The 19,481-nt window shown below is 36.0% G+C and overlaps 1 protein-coding gene across 1 annotated transcript in view; it reads right to left on the reverse strand.

The window, feature by feature from the left end:
* Positions 1 to 610: 610 nt before the first annotated feature.
* GNAQ (G protein subunit alpha q) overlaps positions 611 to 19,481 on the reverse strand; it is a 130,262-nt gene continuing 111,391 nt past the window's right edge. Inside the window, exons 6-7 of the mRNA XM_086769921.1 lie at positions 11,811 to 11,964; positions 611 to 8,257 (exon numbers count right to left, since the gene is read on the reverse strand). Coding sequence (XP_086626047.1) covers positions 8,067 to 8,257; positions 11,811 to 11,964 — 345 coding nt within the window. The 3' untranslated portion in view covers positions 611 to 8,066. The remainder of the gene's footprint in view (positions 8,258 to 11,810; positions 11,965 to 19,481) is intronic.

Raw genomic sequence — 19,481 nt, forward strand, 5'->3', positions numbered from 1 at the left:
AAATTATTCTGTTTTTAGAAATATTAGTCATAACACCATTTGAAGACTTCTGACATCTGGTAAAGGATCTGAATAACATGATTAAGTATGTAAGCTGAGCAAAACTGATTCAATTCTGTCTTAGTACCACAATAGCATGCTGCAATTCAAGAGGAATAGCACCATCAGCTAAATTATAGTGATATTATTGATTCATGTGTTAAAAGAGAAGCATTATGCACGGAAAGTATCCCATTTGATTTTGTTTATATCTGGCCTTTTGCCTCTCAGTTACACTCAGGTTGCTTAACTTAGGTAAAGTCAGAAAAAGCACTGAAGTTTTAAAGTCCTTGAAGAAAAATGTTAATAATGGATTTTACGTGGCAGTCAACTTCTTGAGCTAACATAAATCAGATCCTATCAGTAACTGTGAAGGTTCTCCTAAAACATGCTAAGAAAAGTGGCAATCAAGGTATTGATACAAAACATTGCACTGCCTTTCCAAAATCAGCATTTAGAATAAATCAAATATTCTGCAGCGTGTGATATGAATTGATTAACCTCTAGTATACAATAATCATACTTGTGTGCAGTTAACTGACAGTTGTTAAGAGACTCCAGATACTTCATCTTGAAATAAATGGCATTTTATTTTTAGAGAGATTCCTCTTTATAATAAATGTATAAAAGTGCAATATCTTAAATATTTACTGCATGCAAGACGTCTTTTTTTTTTTGTTAGCATCATATAAAGTAATTTTATGCAATAACTTATCTCTGCAAGAATACATTTGAACTTATTGTCGAATTAATGCATCTCTTCAGTTGAGTGCCAGTCTGATCATTGCATTAATCACCTCATACAGGACTGTAAGGAAAAAAGCAAATTTTCAGTAACATCTTGGCAAACACAGTTCTTTATTGACAATGCAAAATGATGTTTGAAAATGGGTATTTTGGCTCAATTTAGCCCATGTTAGCCTACTATACCCTTCAGTTGACTGTTTGGCGTTACAGTTTTATTTTCTGAAATGCCCGTCCACAAGGCTAACTGGATCTGCTCTTGATTACAGGGACTTTCTGAAGCTATTTGTATTCACTATTTGTCTTTAATTCAGCCAGTATAATGAATGCTGTAATGATTATTGGAACTCAATCTGATACATCAAGAAAACTTTTTTTTTTTTATGGCAAACAGGATAAAGGAAAGATACAGAAAAATAATCAGAACAGGATAGCAGGAGGAACATGAAATAAAACTAAGCAAAAAATTTAGTCTTCTTCAGCTGTATTATACTTCATCAATTGTTCAGTTTTAGCAGACCAACTTACACTTAATTCACAAGGATCAGAAACTATTCCAGAGTGTACATACATAAAGCAGTACTGTAAAAATATTTTCGTTAGATGGCAGGAAGCAATTAATCAGTGTGATAGATGAGTGTGAATGGAGAAGGAAGGAGTGCCTTGGACAAGGACACAGTAAACCTTGAATGTCATGCACAGTGACATGGCATTTTAAATACCTTAAGATGGAAAACTTTTTTTTCCAAGATCTTATTGGAAATTAACATGAACTTTTTTTTTCTGTGTGACGACTGAAAGCCCAATTCTTCTATTTCTCCATCCCTAACACCAAGTGTGACTTGTTGGCTTCAGTCTGACTATGGTTATGTTTAGTCCATGTATACATAAACTTGTTATTCTTAAAGAGGAGCAGAAAAGTTTTCCTTGTTCAAATAATCTCCACCCCCTCCGCCCCTCCCCCCCCCCCCCCCAGGATAAAAAGGCAGTCAAGACCTTTCAAAGTGAAAAGAGCAATCTTTCCAAGCCAAAATAGCCAATAGCCCATGAAGTGCATAAAACGAAGGTTTTAGAGACTACACATGGTCAGGACTAGGTTTAAAGGGAGAGGAGCGTTACTCCCTTTTTCCCTAACTTCCAAGCCTTTTGGCCACACGATTCTACCTTTTCCACTTAGTCTGCTTAGCCTTTGTCTGAACTGCTGATCAGCCAAACTGACTGAACCCCCTAAAAATTAGAAAATTAAACCAGCCAAACAAAAAGAACAAAAATGAGTGGGGTTTTTCACCCAGTTTATTGGTTTAAGTGGCAGGGCTGACATAAAGGAGAGGGAAAACCCCATGAGCTAAGAAAGAGGAGCTGAGGTGGTCTTGGAGGCTAGTTCATTTTGGTAGCAATGCGCTATGAGAGGGGGTGAGCTGCCTTGATACCAGATAGTGATACCAGATGCGTTCCTGAGGAGTGCAAACTGTGTATTTTGTGGCAGTCTACAAATACTCTGGAACTCCTAGGTGTTTGGGACAGTATCCTACAAAGCGGTTGGCAACTGAATGATACAATCATAGTATGTGATGTAAGGTTTTATCACAACTATGCACAATTTATCACAGTTTCTACATCTATTTCACGTGTCTAAATACCACCACTTATACTGTATTTTTGTTTACATTATCTTCACTGAGACAGAAAGATAAAATACATCCTTCTCCATTGATCCCTCTTTCTTGCATTCTACAACAGGAAAGAAAAATCAGGAACCATTCACTCAAGTTCTTGCTTAGGCAAACTGTTTGGACTCCAAGAATCTTACTTAACTTGTTGTGTTCATATAATACACAACAAATTCATTTTTGCAGCTGGCCTAAATTCAGTTTCCTCAGTAATGAAGATTTGAGATCCACTGATTGTTGATCAGATATGAGCTAGACTCCTGAAAAGCAACACGTAGGCATATTTCTATTATTCCTATCATCACACAGGTGAAGATCAAAGAAACAGTCTGCTCTTGCAATACTACTGCAATCAGCCAAAATGCTTAAGAAACTTATCTTGCGGTCTACAAATTCTGAAAGTTTTCTATTAGTGAGACTCAGACTATTATTTATTTTCTCCCATGCTTCTGAGTTTCCATTGTATACAAGCCAAAAAAAAACCCCTTTAATAATACTGTCAAATAACTATCTCCACTGTAAAAAAAGTTAAGTGTTTTGAACTTTCTGGCTGTAATATTCTAGAAATTTTAATATTTAGATGATGATGACAGAGCATGTATAATAAAAAAGTAATAATGGAATAATACATCTATCCAACACTTATCATAATAACAAACATTCTGGGAGAACAATAAGCCCAAATAATATTTCAGAAGAGCTAAATTTCACGGAATGAAAATACTATAGTACAAAGTGATGGCCAAAAATATTGTATTTTTAACCAGCAACATTTCTGAGGGGCAGTAACTGTACAATATTAGGGTTTTTTTTTCCCAAAAAACTATTTCTGTCCCTCAAACATCACACAATACATGCATTTAAATGACACTTTAAGAACAGCAAATATGATCTTTATTTTTAAATACGGCAAGTTTAAAAATGTATCTGACACTCCCCCCCTTAAGGAAAAAAAAAAAAAAATTGGTCAAATAAGGATTTCTTGCAGCATGGTATGTGAGGAATCCAGCAACACACTTCAGCCTAGACTGTATTTTGAGAGAAAAATCCCCAAACCAACAGATTTACAGTAAGATTGATCTAGCTAAGTTTGTATTTTTCACACCATCTTAAAAATCTCCCTCTACTCCTTTCTTGCCTGCAGCATGGCTACTGTGAAAAACCTTGAGTTAAACTTAGAGTAACTAGCTAAACAGTGACTCTCTATATATTGTTGACTATGTAGAAATCTTTCTGGTTTGACTGATAAAACTCAAACTGTTATGGTTAACCATAAGCCAAAAAAAGAGGAAATATGAGTAGCTCCTCTCAACTAAAAGCATGGCTTTGCAAGATCTCCACTAAACTAACAAACTGAGCAGGGACAGACAGCTTTAGCTGTTTAGCGTGTACTAAATTTTTAATTTATGGTTTATGTCAAAAGAGGGACCAAGTTTACAAAAGCATGAATTTGTAAAATACCATAATTAATTACCTACACCAAGACTCTTTAATTTCGTAACTTATGCGGTCTTTCCAAAACATATTTACTTCACTGGTCTCTTAGCTAGAGGTAGGTCACTTGTAAGCCTTGTTAATATGCTGTGCGCACTTCATTAGTTCACTAATGTAATAAATCTGCAGGACAACCATGCACACAGACCCAAGAACAGCAGCACATAGAATAAATTAATTGGCTAAATTTTATTTTTTCATGTGTGTTACCATGTATTTGCTATCCCCTAATATTCCATTCTTTTGTGAAGAATGTGTAATAAAGAAAGAGTCATGAGGTTAAGTAATGTCAAAGTCTTCTGCACTTTACAACCAAAGGCTGGGAGTCTAGTAATGTCTTTATATGCAGCCCTTCTCCACCCCCCCGCCGCCATTTAGAGTTTTTGCAAATCATGCAGTCAATTCTGACTGATATCTAGCATAAAAAGTCTCTTCTCCACTTTCAAACTTAAAAAAGTGATTCACAATCATGTGGCAGTATGATTAAAAATTACAGTCCATACACCTTGACAATCAAAAGACTCTGAATTATAAAGAGTAAACTGCCCTTACAGCTGCATCATCCTGTATATGTAAGGATAGTGCCGGTTAATTTGTGAAAAAGGCAAGTTTAAGGTTTCTGTAAAACATGTATTACAGCTTTCTTGTGCTAGTGAACATCTAGAATACACAGGTTCCCAAGATGTTTTCCTTCTCTCCTCCCCCATTTATGACATTCAAAGAAATAACGTAATTTTGGCAAAGTTAAAAGTGTTTCTGTCTTGATGTTTTTGCCTTCAGCTTCACATCAGAGGCACAAACTTCTGGACTCAAGCACTAAGGCATAGTAGAAACCACCAATTAAAACAGCAGCACCACCACCACAATGGAATACACTGCAAGTGGGAACAGCTGTGTCATTTAAAAAGGATATTTTTTTGTAAACTGTCACACTGCAATGCTGTGTTAGGTGATTTCATATAAAGCTTGCCTTGACATGCTGAATTTTTTTTTTTTTTCTTTTCAGAACATGCTCAAATGATCTAAACATTGCCACAGGTTCAGCTTACCTAAAATATAGCAGAAGTAGCCCAGTGGCATACTCTTGAAAACCTTTGCAATCACAATATAATCATAAAGCATGAGTAAACATTTGTTTTGTTCTTCCAAAAAACTCAGAACCACATTTCCTTCTCCCCCACCCAAAAACCCATTAGAAAATAAAACAAATTAAAAAAAAAAAACAAAACCACAACAACCTATACCCAAACCTTTGTTAGACACTACTGTCTGGTGGTTTTTTTTTTTCTTTCCTTTTTTTTTTTTTCTTTTTTTTTTGGCTACAGTTCCATTTATAGCACTGAATCCAGCATGGGCAATGTATTCCCAGTTTAAAAGAAGGGATATTATCAACGGTGGAACTGTGAAAACAGAAGCTCTGTTGCATTTATAGCAAGCTCAGGACCAACTTTGTTTTGCTGTATGTAAGAGTCACTGCTCTGATCCCCTATTCAGAATGTCAGTGTCACTTTTTATAACCTAGATCTATCTGCTCAGCTTTATTAAATAAAATGCTTTAACTCCTTAAAATCATTAACAATATTGACTTTTTGGTTGTTGTTGTTGTTATAGCTAAGGTTTCTGCAGTTTCTGAAAAAGTGTCTGATCGATCTGATGTTCCATATTTTTTTCATGGTATTTTTAGGGCAACAACATACACTCATTAGTACTTACGCAGAACGGTTTGAAATATCTCTAAATTTACTTTTCTACTAAAGCTTATTAGAAAAGTAAAAGTAACCTAATATGAATGTGCCAAATATAAATTAAAATTATATTTAAAAGCTTGTGTTCCAATCCTAGATATAACGGCATAAATTTGTCTAATAAGACTGGTTTCTACACCTGTACAAAGACCTGACAAGATCTGAGCACTATTTTGAACGTGAATATTCTCTGTCTGGGTGTCTTCAATTTAATTCTACTCAGGAATGTGTAAATGATTTTATACAGCACGATGCTAGTACCGCTCTGTACTATAGTAATTTTTTTTGTTTTGTTTTGTAAATAAAAACCAACAACAAATCCCTAGTCAGAAATAAACTGACAAAATTTACATTCTTCTCTCTTAAAAAAGTAAATAAAATAACATTATTTAAAATGTGAATTAGCTATAAGACATACAATACAATTACATAGATACATATCAATACAGCACATTCAATTTGCCAAAAATTAATGATTACAAAGCCAATATGGATGCTGCCATATATATATATAGATGTATGTACAATGATTATAGCATTCATAATTGCACTATACCTACAACCAGTTTTAAATTACAAGGTGTTTTAAGAGGGAGCGGAAAATAGCAACTGTTCTTATTATTGTTGTTTTAGAGTTGGGAGGGTCAAGGATGAAAAAGGTCTCATTAGTATTTATTGTTAACTTTGGTAATCAACTAATAAGCCATTCTTTTTTCCACCTCCCATCTGCTGCTATGAGGCAACAATTTCTGTTAAGTGCACTCCAGTGCTACTTGGCATTGCAGATAATCAATCCAATTACATGTCTGAACTCTGAGTTTTCTATAGTTTGCTAGCAATCATGCACCTGGTCATAAAACACCTTTCAACCTAAGCTGCAGAATAAAGGCTCATCAATGTGTGCTGCATTTTTGTTGTTAAAAAATTGCACATTTAAATTTCAAGAACTATTTTCTCACTGTTTCATTTACATTAATAATTTTTTCCTAAAGAGCACTGAGAGAGGCTATTTTGCATGAAAGTCTATCAAATGTCTGTGAATCAGTTAGTTAACAAGCAACCTCATCAAGAAAGGTTCCTGAATGTGATCTCTCATCAGTAATTTCTTGTTATACAACAAAAGGTGCCTTGGTGTTATTATAGAAAACAATCTCATACCATATCTGACATAAGGAGAGATTTAAACTGTCTTTAAATTAGTAGACCACATGTGTGTGTATGGTGCACCTTGTAGCATTTATTCACTCACACTGTTGGTTTTGGCATTAGAAAATGGAACACTTTCTAAAAAAGGGAACGTATGAGCTGAAACTGTGTTTGTTTATCATTTGGCAGTTGACTCCATCAGGTCAGTTCCCAACTCATCAGTCTGGCATTTCTATCAGTATCTTATGTTTCAAGAGCATTAATTTTACAAAAAGCCAGATTTGGCAAAATTAATTTTATACAATAAAAATAACTTTTCTACTGTGGAAAAAGAACACTTAAAAAAGCTCTAACATAAGAAAAAAAAACCCCACACAACTGAAAAAAACCCCTCTGTTTCAGGCTGTAGCCACTGGGGAAAATGTAGTGTCTATGACATTTCTATTTGGCATTTGTGAATAAAACAAGAGAGAAAAAAATGGCACATGGCAATTAAAAAGAGATTCTAACATATTCCATGTACACTCCAGGTTGTGTCTTAATTATTTCATTACTGTCTTCTGTGGACCTCCCTGAACTATGAAAATATGGTTCAATTTAATATCATTAGACAAGTGTAATTCTACTTTGCAATCCAAATATTTTACTCTCAAAAGTGAAGACAGAATGAAGACACTCATGTCAAGAGTTTAAAAATCACAGTATCAATACTTTTGATCCTTCACAGAAAGTACATACTGTAAAATTAGAATGATTGATGACTTAATTTCTGATGATAGTATTTTCCTGATCAAATCACTCAACAGAAAAGATTTCACCCAGGAATGGAACTGGGGAAAAAAAGGCCATTGTACCTTGTAAAAGATAAGGGTGGAGGGGAAGGAGGGAGAGAGAAAGAGTCAGGGAAAGAGGAAACCAGCTTGATTTTGCTTCAATAGCAAAAAACTGCTATCCTTTGTAAATGTACGACTGAGAATTTAAAACACATTGAATCACAAGGTTTTGCCTAAAAAATGAGGAAATGTGCTGTGAATGTACTTCAGCATCTTTGTTTTTCCTCCATGTAGTTTAAATAAAATCATAATATTAACTACAAACTCTGTGGACATTCACAGAGTCCAGGCCGGCAATAAATTAGTATTATGCAAATTGTTTTCACAGATAATACAGTCCCTCTTGTATATCTTCAATCACACAAAGTTGGTTTTGGAGGGCCTCCTAGGCACAGTTAGACCAGGTTGTATTCCTTCAGGTTTAACTGTAAGATTGTGTCCTTGACAGCAGCAAAGACGAAGCGGATATTCTCTGTGTCTGTAGCGCATGTGAAGTGGGAGTAGATAATTTTGTCACTGTCTGGATTCAGGTCTACGAACATCTTCAGGATGAACTCTCGTGCTGCTTGTGCATCCCTTTGTGGTCCTGATAATTAAGAAGAGAAAGTCAGGCTTCTTAAAGTTGATTCAATATTTGAACTTCTTTAACAGAAAACAAGAAAGTCTCAGTCTGTGGTCCCCATGTATGAGAAGACAGGGAACTTTTTACTAATCAATAGTATCATGTACTAGCTACGTTTTTCCTGGTAGGAACTATGAAAAACAAAGATGGAAAGAAATTTCACAAGTTCATCAAGACAGAGCTATCATGTCAAAGGTACTCTTTCCCTGCTGACTATCTTCCTTCTTCAGTAAGGCGATGTTTAGAACAGGTAATTTATAATCGCGCATAATGAAAAACTAGCTATACTAATAAATCTTTTAAAATGTTAATAGAATTGGTGAATGTTCAGTCTACACCTACATTATTTCAATTTTATTTAAGTTCCTTTAGCACTGCAACATTTATTAGTTTTATGAGAAACTTAACAGGTAGCATAATGAAGGTCTATCCTGAACTGGTCTGACATTGTCACCAGCAGAACATATGCTTTCCAGCTGAAGCTGTTCGATTGCAAAAGGCTCATGTTCTAACAAATCACTTGTTATCTAAATTACATATGATAATAATCCTATCAGATCTAAATTAAGATTGTAATTCTCAGAAGGATAAAGAGTCTATGTAACCAAACCACATGTCCAGCTTCACAGAAGAGAGAAGGTAAAGTAATGACTTCCAGCCTGGAACAGTGAGGAGTCATTCAGGTTCAAAGCCCAAAGAACAGTGCAGAAGCAAGAACATTAGCCACAAGCTGTGGAATTCTGTTCCATTATTCCAATGCAGTTTCCAAAGACCATTATTCCCTTGCTCTCCTGTTTCTGGAATGTGAGTGTCTACACGTTTTTCATGCTGCCTCCTCTTCCTGTTCTCTTTGTGTTGTTACATGGCATCATAAGTACCAGCACTCAGCTGTCACAGGTAGTTCTGTCTTTTAGTAAATCTGTACTTGGGGGGTTAGCGCATGGCTAACTTCGACAACTGGATAATAAACCTCATTTTTAATACTTTGAAATTACAATTGCTAACATTTCCAATTTGGATAACTATAAAATTTAGATAGGGAATGCATGGAAGAGAAATCACGTGCTTTTTGGTGTGCTGCCACATGTGGAAGGGGAGTAAGATTCTGCAATATATAGGTGCATGCATATGAACATATATGTATATATATGTACAGACATACACATCTACAGATGACACATTTCCTGAGATTTAGGGATATAAACAGATGATAAGCTCTCAGAAGGAGGACAGAGGACAGTTCAACACTTCTACAGGCTTCTAAAACACAACAAGCTCTAGTCTTCCGCTTGGTCACCCAGAGTCTATAGAAACAGCAGCAACGATAAGTCTTACACTACCACAAATAAATTTGCAGTAGTTGGAAAAAACCTCTTTTTGTCTTGGTCCTCTTTCCCCTCCCAGCTCTTCATTCCAGTCAGTGAGTTAGTCTTCTAGTACTAGCCATGCAAGGATGTCTTAGACTCATAGAATAGTTTGGGTTGGAAGGGACCTTTAAAGGCCATCTAGTCCAACCCCCCTGCAAGGAGCAGGGACATCTTCAACCAGATCAGGTTGCTCAGCGCCTCATCCAACCTGGCCTTCAACGTTTCCAGGGATGGGGCATCAATCACCTCTCTTGGGCAACCTGTTCCAGTGTTCCACCACCCTCATTGTAAAATTTTTTTTTCCTTATCTCTAATCTGAATCTACCTCCCATTACTCCACTTATTTTCACAACAGGTCCTGCTGAGGAGTTTCTCCCCATCTTTCCTATCAGCCCCCTTTAGGTACTGTAAGGCCGCAATAAGGTCTCCCCGGAGCCTTCTCTTCTGCAGACTGAACAGCCTCAACTCTCTCAGCCTGTCCCTCAGTCCCTCTTCCAATACTGTTACAATACACCGTACAGAAGAACTGCTCAGCTTAATTTAATCAGTCCATTTGCCATGCTGGCTAGCAGTTTTCATCCCAATGCTACTTTCTCCCTTGCGCAGGAAAGCAATGGTGATAGTGATAGTGATTCAGCTAAAAAAAAAAAACCAAATTATCATCTCTTCCTCAGATCTTCCATCCTCCCACATCCCCAGTGTGCTGGGACAGAAAAGGAGACCACATGGTGACCTCTACAAGCCACACACTGCACCCTGCCACCAGAAGAAATCAAATCAAACCATAACCTTGTCTACAGAGCTAAGTCCAGCATGATGTGCATAATTAAGAGAAAAGACTCTCAATGACTTCCAGGTCTTGACTCCAGCAACCCTATCAGTCCATCATCTTTTTTTTTTCCTCACCAATGGCAAAGGACAGGAGAAATACAGTTTCTCTGAGCTGAGTGGTTGAGTTTTGTCTGTTTTTCTGGACAAACACTTAATACAAGCTTTATCATCACTTGAGTGGTGATAATAGAACAGACTGTGGAGTTTTCTCACCTTCAGGATGTCATCTAAGGAACCTGTCATATGAAGTAAACTTGAAAGAACAACCATATTTATATTCAACTACCAGTTCTCTTCTGCGTAGCACTATGAAACTAAACTTACACTGACTCATAAATAATATGGTCTGATCCTGCATGCTGTTCACTGTTTCCTTCCTGTTAAATAGGAGACAAAATGTACATTTTTCCTATTATTACTTTCCGTATTTGAATGTGAGAGATTTAAATCTTTTATTATAGAATCACAGAATAGCTCGGGTTGGAAGGGACCTTTAAAGGTCATCTAGTCCAACTCCCCTGTAAGGAACAGGGACAATCAGCTTTCAAATCTGCTGTTCACTGCCTGGTGGGACAAAGCAGATTTTCTTTTTTTTAAAAACAGGAGCATTTATTTCTTTAGATCTCTTATTACATGAGCTTGATTTTTCTCTGTTATCAAGGCCTTCACTCAGTTACCTCAATATACTTAGCTTTTTCCTTCAGAACTTTCTGAAAGTACAATTTTAGTAGAAACAGCTATACAATCCACATAATTTTTTTATGGACAAGCACATTAAGCTTCACAGAAATAATGTAAAATTAAGAGAAAAAAGAGGGACAATAAAAGGGTGGAAGGAGTGCTGCTACTTTCCAAGTGCCACAGAGAGCTTATGACACTTCCCCTCAGATATTCAGCCTTATACAAAACCAAACAGAATGAGACACAATGTGTAAAACTGAGGAATGCATTTTTATTTCTTTTTCACTTTTATAAGTCAGTTTAAACCCTCACTCCAACTTATGAAAGAGGATAGATTGTGGCTCACTGCTAACATGACAATACTCATCCAAAAGTAAAAAATTTTCCATGAAAGGTTCTGCCATTCTACTCATAATTAATTACAGTATAAAATGAAATGCTAGCAGGCTAAAAAATCCCACAGGAGTTCAATCATATTTTAAAACTTACGTGATTAAAAACTGCAAAGCACCTTTCTTTTATTTTTAAACAACAAAATCTATCAAAGGATCTGTCTGTCTAGCATTTGGACAAGGCTATTACAATTTGTCATTACTACAGTGTAAATAGAGCACGAGCTCTGATGTCATCATACTTACCATCATACTCTGGAAAATAATCAACTAGATGGGAGTACATAATCTTCTCCTCTAAGAGATCTTTTTTATTTAAAAACAGAATGACTGAAGAGTTCTGGAACCATGGATATGTGATAATTGTCCTAAAGAGTGCTTTGCTTTCTTCCATGCGATTCTGGAATAAAAAAAGAGAGCAGAATTTTGGTGGTCACAAAAATAATTTTTAATTATTTTCCAAAATAAATTAATGCTACTTCATTTTATTTGGAAAAGGATCCGTTTCATGTTTTGCACCTTCCTACTAATATGTAAGGTTCGAGTAATTAAATTACAATTAATAAGTAGTTAATTAAATATGCAGGCATTTTCATTTTGCAAATTCAACTGCTCAAGCATAAGTATTCTTTAAAACACAGGTCATGCACATGAAAGCTGTAACAGGCACATTTGTAAAGTCTGAGTATGCAAAACTACAACCAGCCAATGAACTGGTGGGTATTGAAATGCATGTGATTCACAGTAAAGACAAGTATGCCACAACAAGACCATAGCAACTAATTCAAGGTTTAAGAACATTATTTATTTCATAGGCCTTTCCTGAACTCTACATGCAGAGTTAGGTAATTCTTAGAAAGAGACTAACTTTAAAATAGCTGCATGTAAATTTGGAACCTGAGAACATTTCATCAACATTAAAGGCTTATGTCATAAAATCTTAAAAATCCCTAAATTGCTAAATTTATTTCTAACATCATTGGGTTGACCTTTAATTGCTTAACTGTTTCTGAAAACCACTTCACATTAGAGCTGAAATGTAAATGAAGCCTACAGTTCTATTTGTAACATTTTTCTGTCATTTTAAAATTATGTTATGATTTGGTACAGTTCTGAAGAACTGTTAGGCAGACATGATGTGGTTAATACACTCAGAATAACCTGAGTTCAAAACAAATGAATTAACTTACTCTTTTAATTATTATTATTTAAAGCTGCAGTCCCCTGAAATAACCTGTTTCACCACCAAACGGGACTCCAGAGAACAACAGTAAGGAGGTGAATCCTGCAGATTCTGCTGTTCCTGAGCCATACAACAATCTGTCAGATAACTCAGATAATTTTCCAGTAAGTGTATTTTTACTTGCATGAATTTGCATTTTAAAGACACCAAGATAAACATAAAAAATAGGAACAACAACAACAAAAAAAACCCACAAACCAAACCAAAACCAAATGAAACCAACAAAAAACTCAAAAAACAAACCCTAAGTACTTCCTTTTTGTAGCAGTTGATGGTTTGGCCTCTTATGTTACCTCAGAATCTTCAAGTTATTTATAAAACTTTACTGCATGCTGGAGTGGTGGGTGAAAATAGCCAAATTTGTAGACCGAGAAACTAATGCAGAGAAGTAAAATTTGACTTTCTTGCAGCCAAGTTCTTAGGACTCACATTGATTTCAATGGCATCAAGATTTCATTCAGAAACTAGAAAATCTGAAATGTCAGCAGAGCTGAAGATAAAACCCAAGTCCTTAGACTAAATGGCAACCAGACCATGTTTTCTTCTCAATGTTCTATACAGACTTCCTCTGTGAACAAAGACTTACAGAAAGGCAGTGGCAACTACACAGGACAGTTTCCACTTTTACAGCTTGATGAAAAAGAGAAGGCAATGAAAACTTAAAAACTACTGTTTATGTTATAAATATTTACCTGAAGTCACTAACACTTGGTACCTTTTAATGTGACACTTGGAAGGCGAAACAGTGTCATGGCTCAATTAGCAGTGTTCTTTCACAGTAAATTTATAAGCTATTGCAAACTTCTCAGTAAAAAAAGTGCACAGAACACACAAATAAATTACTTATCTAGAGTAAGTGTTCCTGCTTTTCACAAAGACCCTTCAAGAAGGCTGCAATATTTTCATCTATAATGCTGATTTTATTTCAATATACGTAACACAGAATTGCAAAGACAAAACAGATAAATCCATTTAGATAAATTTATGACCCTTCCTCCATGAAAGCTCAAGAAAATTCTGGTTTGTAAACATTATTAGACTCAGCATATTTTTATTTTCTATTTGAAAGGGATGCCAAACAAGATGAAGTAGAAAAAACATGCAGACTAAAGCTACATTGATACAATGCCCAAAACAATTTCTAGCATCCTATCAGCTAAGACATTAACTCTGAAAGTGCTGCGCATCATAACAGTACCAGGAGACATACACAATAAAGAACAAAATACTCTGTTTTCAATGTAGGAAGAGGATGTCTTGTATTATATATTAATTATTAATTCTGTATAATATGAATCACATTCCACAGAGTCATTTTTTTTCCTATTACATATTTATAAATGTGTCTCAAGTCCTTTCACATTTGATTTGAGGCATCTGAAACCTCTCCTTGACACGATACATACTAAAGATTCCATTCAATAGACGAAGCATGTTCAATTAATTCAAAACCAATCTGTGATGCCAAAAAAATGATACTGGAAGGCAATGTAAAGAGCTGCTTCAGAAAAAAATCATGTTATATCAAAGGAAGTAATTACAGCCTTGAGAAATTTACAGAAGTGGTCACTATGTGCAGTCTAACACAGCTGAAATAAATGCTCAACTGCTTTAGAAAAAATACATAGTTCAGGATGACAGTAACTGAAGTCAATAAAAACACTACCAGATTATCTCAGCTTCATTAATTTCACTGTATTCTTTAGTATACTCAAAGTTTCATTTCATACAGAAGCCACTTTCCTTGAGAAGTCAGCCAGTTAACTATACTCCTAGGAAGAGCCAGACTAAATCTGATATCTATTCCTGATTCTGGGAGAATAAGCTTTAAAGAGGAAACAGCAGTAGACTGTTGCCCTTGCTAATTTTCTATTAAATTACCCAGTCCTAAACAAAATTAAATGTAAGTCAGAGAATTGTGGAAAATGATAAAAAAATGCACATTACATTGCCAGCACCCATAGAATCATAGAATCTTTAAGGTTGGAAAAGATCTAGATCAAGTCCAACCATCAACCTAACACCACCATGCCTACTAAACCAGTGCTACATTTACATGTTCTTTGTACACCTCAGGGATGGCGACTACCCCACTTCCTTGGGCAGCCTGTGCCACTCTTTCAGTAAAGAAGTGTTTGCTCATATCCAACCTAAATCTTCCCTGATGCAACTTGAGGCCATTTCCTCTTGTCCTATCACAAGTTATCTGGGAGAAGAGACCAACACCTACCTCTCTATGACCTCCTTTCAGATAGAGCACAATGAGGTCTCCCCTCAGCCTCCTCTTCTCCAGACTAAACAATCCCAGTTCCCTCAGCCACTCCTCATAAGACTTGTTCTCCAGACCTCTCACCAGCTTTGTTGCCCACTTCTGGACGTGCTCCAGCAACTCAATGTCCCTCTTGTACTGAGGGGCCCAAAACTGTACAAAGTATTCGAGACGCTGCCTCACCAGTGTCGAGTACAGGGGCACAATCACTAAGAGTATAGAACTATCACTAGAAGTAGAAATATTTCTTATTGTATGAGGATCTTGCCCTGTACAGTTGTACCAGATGAGGATATTGGGAAGGTAAAACAGTGAAGTCTTGCACACCAAAGGGCAGCTCTAAGGAATAGCAACTACTTCAGTATAGGGATTATTTCAGAGTGTATATTGCTACAGAATGGCCCTCAGTGCACCTCCATCTGCAGAATGAAGCAAACAGCAGGGATTAAAACATCAGGAAGGCTGCAGACACATTTTCTAAGCAGTTGTCAAAGGATGACAAGCTGTTCAAATGAGTCACTCTCTTTAAGATTCATCATTGTCTATGAATTTTCACAATCCTTCTCAAGGAAAATACCAACAATGCTGTGTTTTGCCCTTACAACAGAAAAAAGACCCAAGATACCACTGGTTGTCTTCTCTGAATGTATGTCACACTGCAATGCTCTACAGACAAACATGGCTTCACAAAAGATCTATGTAATAAGATGGTACTGCTAGAACTTTAAAAAGTCCTATCAGTCAATTCCAGGGATTCAATGCAGATTTCGTATCATACATACATTTAACAAAAGTGTCTTGCAAAGCTGTGGAAGTTAATCAAGGAAATCCCTTTTCAGTTCACAGCATGACATCCATAACATAAAGTATATATTACTAAATGATGGCTATGGTCAATGCGAATTCACTGGAGAAAAACCTTAATCTTAGATACAACCTTCTCATGAAGGAATTGTCCACGGGCTTATCTGTTTTCTCTGATTCTATCAGCTGGTCTAATAAAATTATTGCCTCTTCCTACAGATATTCCTCATTTATATTGTTCACAGAGACCCTCCGAATGAAAAATGTCAGTTGTATCTGACAGCATCGTAAATTACAGAGCTGTTACTGCAGTCGTATGTCACACTAACATCATAGTTTTGACAGCTAAATATCAAACCAAAGAAATCCAAAATCCAGAACTGAATGTTAACTTTGGGTTTTGTGGGGTTTTTCTCAGTTCTTTTATAACTTTACTATGCACAGATTTAATAGTATCATAGATGAAACTCAAGGGGACTCAGAGGAGGGAAAAAAACAAGTAAATGGTAACTTCACGCTCAGGTTGGGGGTTTTTTACAATTTTTTTTTTTTGTCCTGTTTCTTAGTGCCACAAACTGCACTTACAGTATGCACAACACTACCAAAGTGTAAGAAAACAAAGTACTTAACATGCCCTAAAGACAAAACAGATACTCACTGTATATTGATCATACCTGTATCTTCTCTTGGCGTGTAGTCATAACTTAGTAAAACCAAAAGGGTCTATCTCTTCTGTTCCCTCTCTGTAACTCCCACCTTCATGTAAGTGGTTGTTCCATAACTGAGCCCCTCCTTAGCAAGTAAATAAAAATAACTGCCAGCTGCCTGAATTATGTGAAATATCACTGGCTTTTTCTGTTTCACTATCCTTAGAGGAAGGTAGATAGAATCTTGTTAAATACATGCTAAACTCTCAGCACATTTTAAAAACTGTCCCGAAAGCCAGTGCTCTAAACTTGAAATTAATATGTATCATTATGAAAAACAATCAGCCTCTGGCTTCTCCTTCTGAAACTATCCCTATTGAATCAAACCATTTGCTTTTCATAACTTCTGTTTTAAGAAAGAAGAGTCAGAAAGTTTAAAAGAAGGCAAGGGCACAACAAAACAGGTGGAGAGATGAGATATTATAGCTTCAATACTAATGGAAATTGATAGACTTCCTATGAAAACACTGCAATCTGTATTTTGAATTTAAGGACTATTTTTGTTAAACTTGTCACTAAAGAACCCAGCATAGTTCTAAGGAAGAGCAAATGTAGGAGTAGCTGATAAATATCCAACACAAGCACTAAAGATTAAGAATTAGCTTCCTATGATATTAATATGTTAAGAAGCTTGATTCAGCAAAGTACTTTAGTACAATTCTAACTAATTTTTGTTCCCGAAGCATTTCTCCAACAGTACTGCTTAATATTCTCTAAAATTTCTCTTAGAGTTTTTCTGTTGCTAATGATAGCTTGTATGATTGCATGCTCAACCATTTTCCTTTATTAAACATATATGCAACATTAATTCCACACTATTTTTAATCAGTTTAATTAAAGATTTTTTGAAAAGATGAAACTGTTGAATTACTTACTTTTCTGAAACACACCTGTCATTAACAGGATGCACTCTCTCTTATGTAAGAAACAGTTTCGCATTACAGTATTTTCACTGGAAATAGGGATAGGATTATGATGATTACAGAAGGCGGCCAGTGAGCACTGGGGATCTGACCTTCTGTCAGATGCAACATGAAGGAAGCCTTGCCAAACCAAGCAAGACAGTGTGGCTCTTCAAGAAAAGGACAGGAGCAGGCAGTATTCAATAACTGTTCAAGCACTTAATCTGATTTTATGAGCCAGCTCTACCTCACCAAATTGCTTCCAGAAAAATCTGATTTCAGCTTCAATGGAAAAGGCTGCAGAAAGAAACTTGTGAGTAACTAAGGTTATGTGCAGCTGGAGCTGGCTCAAGGCTTTCTCAGCAGCTGATGGCCATTTTCAGCAGTGATACCAACCTCAGCAACCCCGCTCTGACAGCAGCAACAGCTTGTCACGGCCTCCACCGTGATCTACTGGCTTGGGCAACTTCCCTGCTCTGCTCACGTCTGCAGCCAGTCCTGAATTGCATAAAGGCATATTGCTATCATGAGCCACTACTCCACTTTTCTCGTTATGATACACAGATGCCAGCATAAAATTCTCCCATCCTGCACACAACTTGACACAGTCATTAGTCCAATGTAGAAATAATATAATGAAACCCAGAACAAGAAATACAGCAGACAAATTCCACAAGTGAACAGAAATTTGTTTATTATAAACAGATCATATAATCTTGGACAAGATTATTCCAACTTCTTACTAAACACCAAGAAAAAAACCACTGTACTTATGAATCATGGAGACTCTCTAGTTTCATGACCAGAAACACAGTTGTATGAAACATCAATAAAAATAAAATGAAATCCCTTTCCACCATGTACTTCTACTACATAAAATATTTTATGCTGATAAGATTTTGCATGATACTTAAACGTTAACATAAACATAACTAGACATACAAATGATGTCTTTCTCACATTTTTGTGCAAATTTGGACTACTCTTCCTCATTTTTTAATAGATTAAAAAAGAGCATACTTCAACTTTTTTTTTTTAATCCTGTACTTTCAGTTTTCATGTTAAAATGATAGATTTCTAGTTCAGATTTATGAACTGAAATTCTCTTTGCTATCTGTTGCTCTGGAAAAATATGCAATTACCCCTGTAATTACAGAAATAGTAGAACTGGCATAATTTATAAACACTTGACTCTAAGAGTAAGTCTAAGATGAAAAAATACCTGAAGACTATTAAAACAGCATTAAAAAGCTGTATCAGGTGGTACCCAATGAAGGGAAAGCAGCATTTCCCAGCTAACAAACATAGTGCTTTCGCAGAAAAGACCAAGCACAATATTAATCTGAAACAACCCAGAAGCAGTAGTGGAGTTTCACGCGTTACTGTCTTTGTGATTGTCTAGAGTGGCATCTAGTGGGCATCCTGTAACTTACATACTGAATGAAAAATGTAGTAATTTTTGTCTTAAAATTCTTAGTAATTTAAATACTGTCTGTTAACAAAATCAGGATTTCACAAATTTTGAGGGACTAAATTTTGTTGAGAAAAGGTGGTGAGAAGGTAAACAAGGTGCACTTTTCAGTCAAAAACTTGAACTGTTTATATAACTATGTTTATGCTGATAAAAAAAATATTTATTTGAGTGAGAGGGCATTCAGAGGGGATAACTGGAGACGAGGAGCTACTGATGCAAGAGAGCTTCAAAAAAAAAAAAAAGCAGGGGTTGGTATTTCAGAAGTTGTTTAGTATCACACTAATAGACTCTACTATTTCACCTGACGAAGTCTTGTGCATATGAATTATTTTTGTGCAAAGGTCTGTATTAATTAGGAATGTCTCCATTCTCCAAATAAGACTTCCAGCAATTACTTACGTAGAAGCACTGTCTGGCTGCACAGAGAGACCTACAGAGTATTCCTCGGCTAGAAATTCAATAAAGCTGCCACATGGAACTTGGGAAGTTACAGAGGAAACTAGGAAGTGGGAGGTAAG

Source organism: Chlamydotis macqueenii, chromosome Z, assembly GCF_036417535.1.
Source record: "Chlamydotis macqueenii isolate bChlMac1 chromosome Z, bChlMac1.mat, whole genome shotgun sequence".
Lineage (NCBI taxonomy): Eukaryota > Metazoa > Chordata > Aves > Otidiformes > Otididae > Chlamydotis > Chlamydotis macqueenii.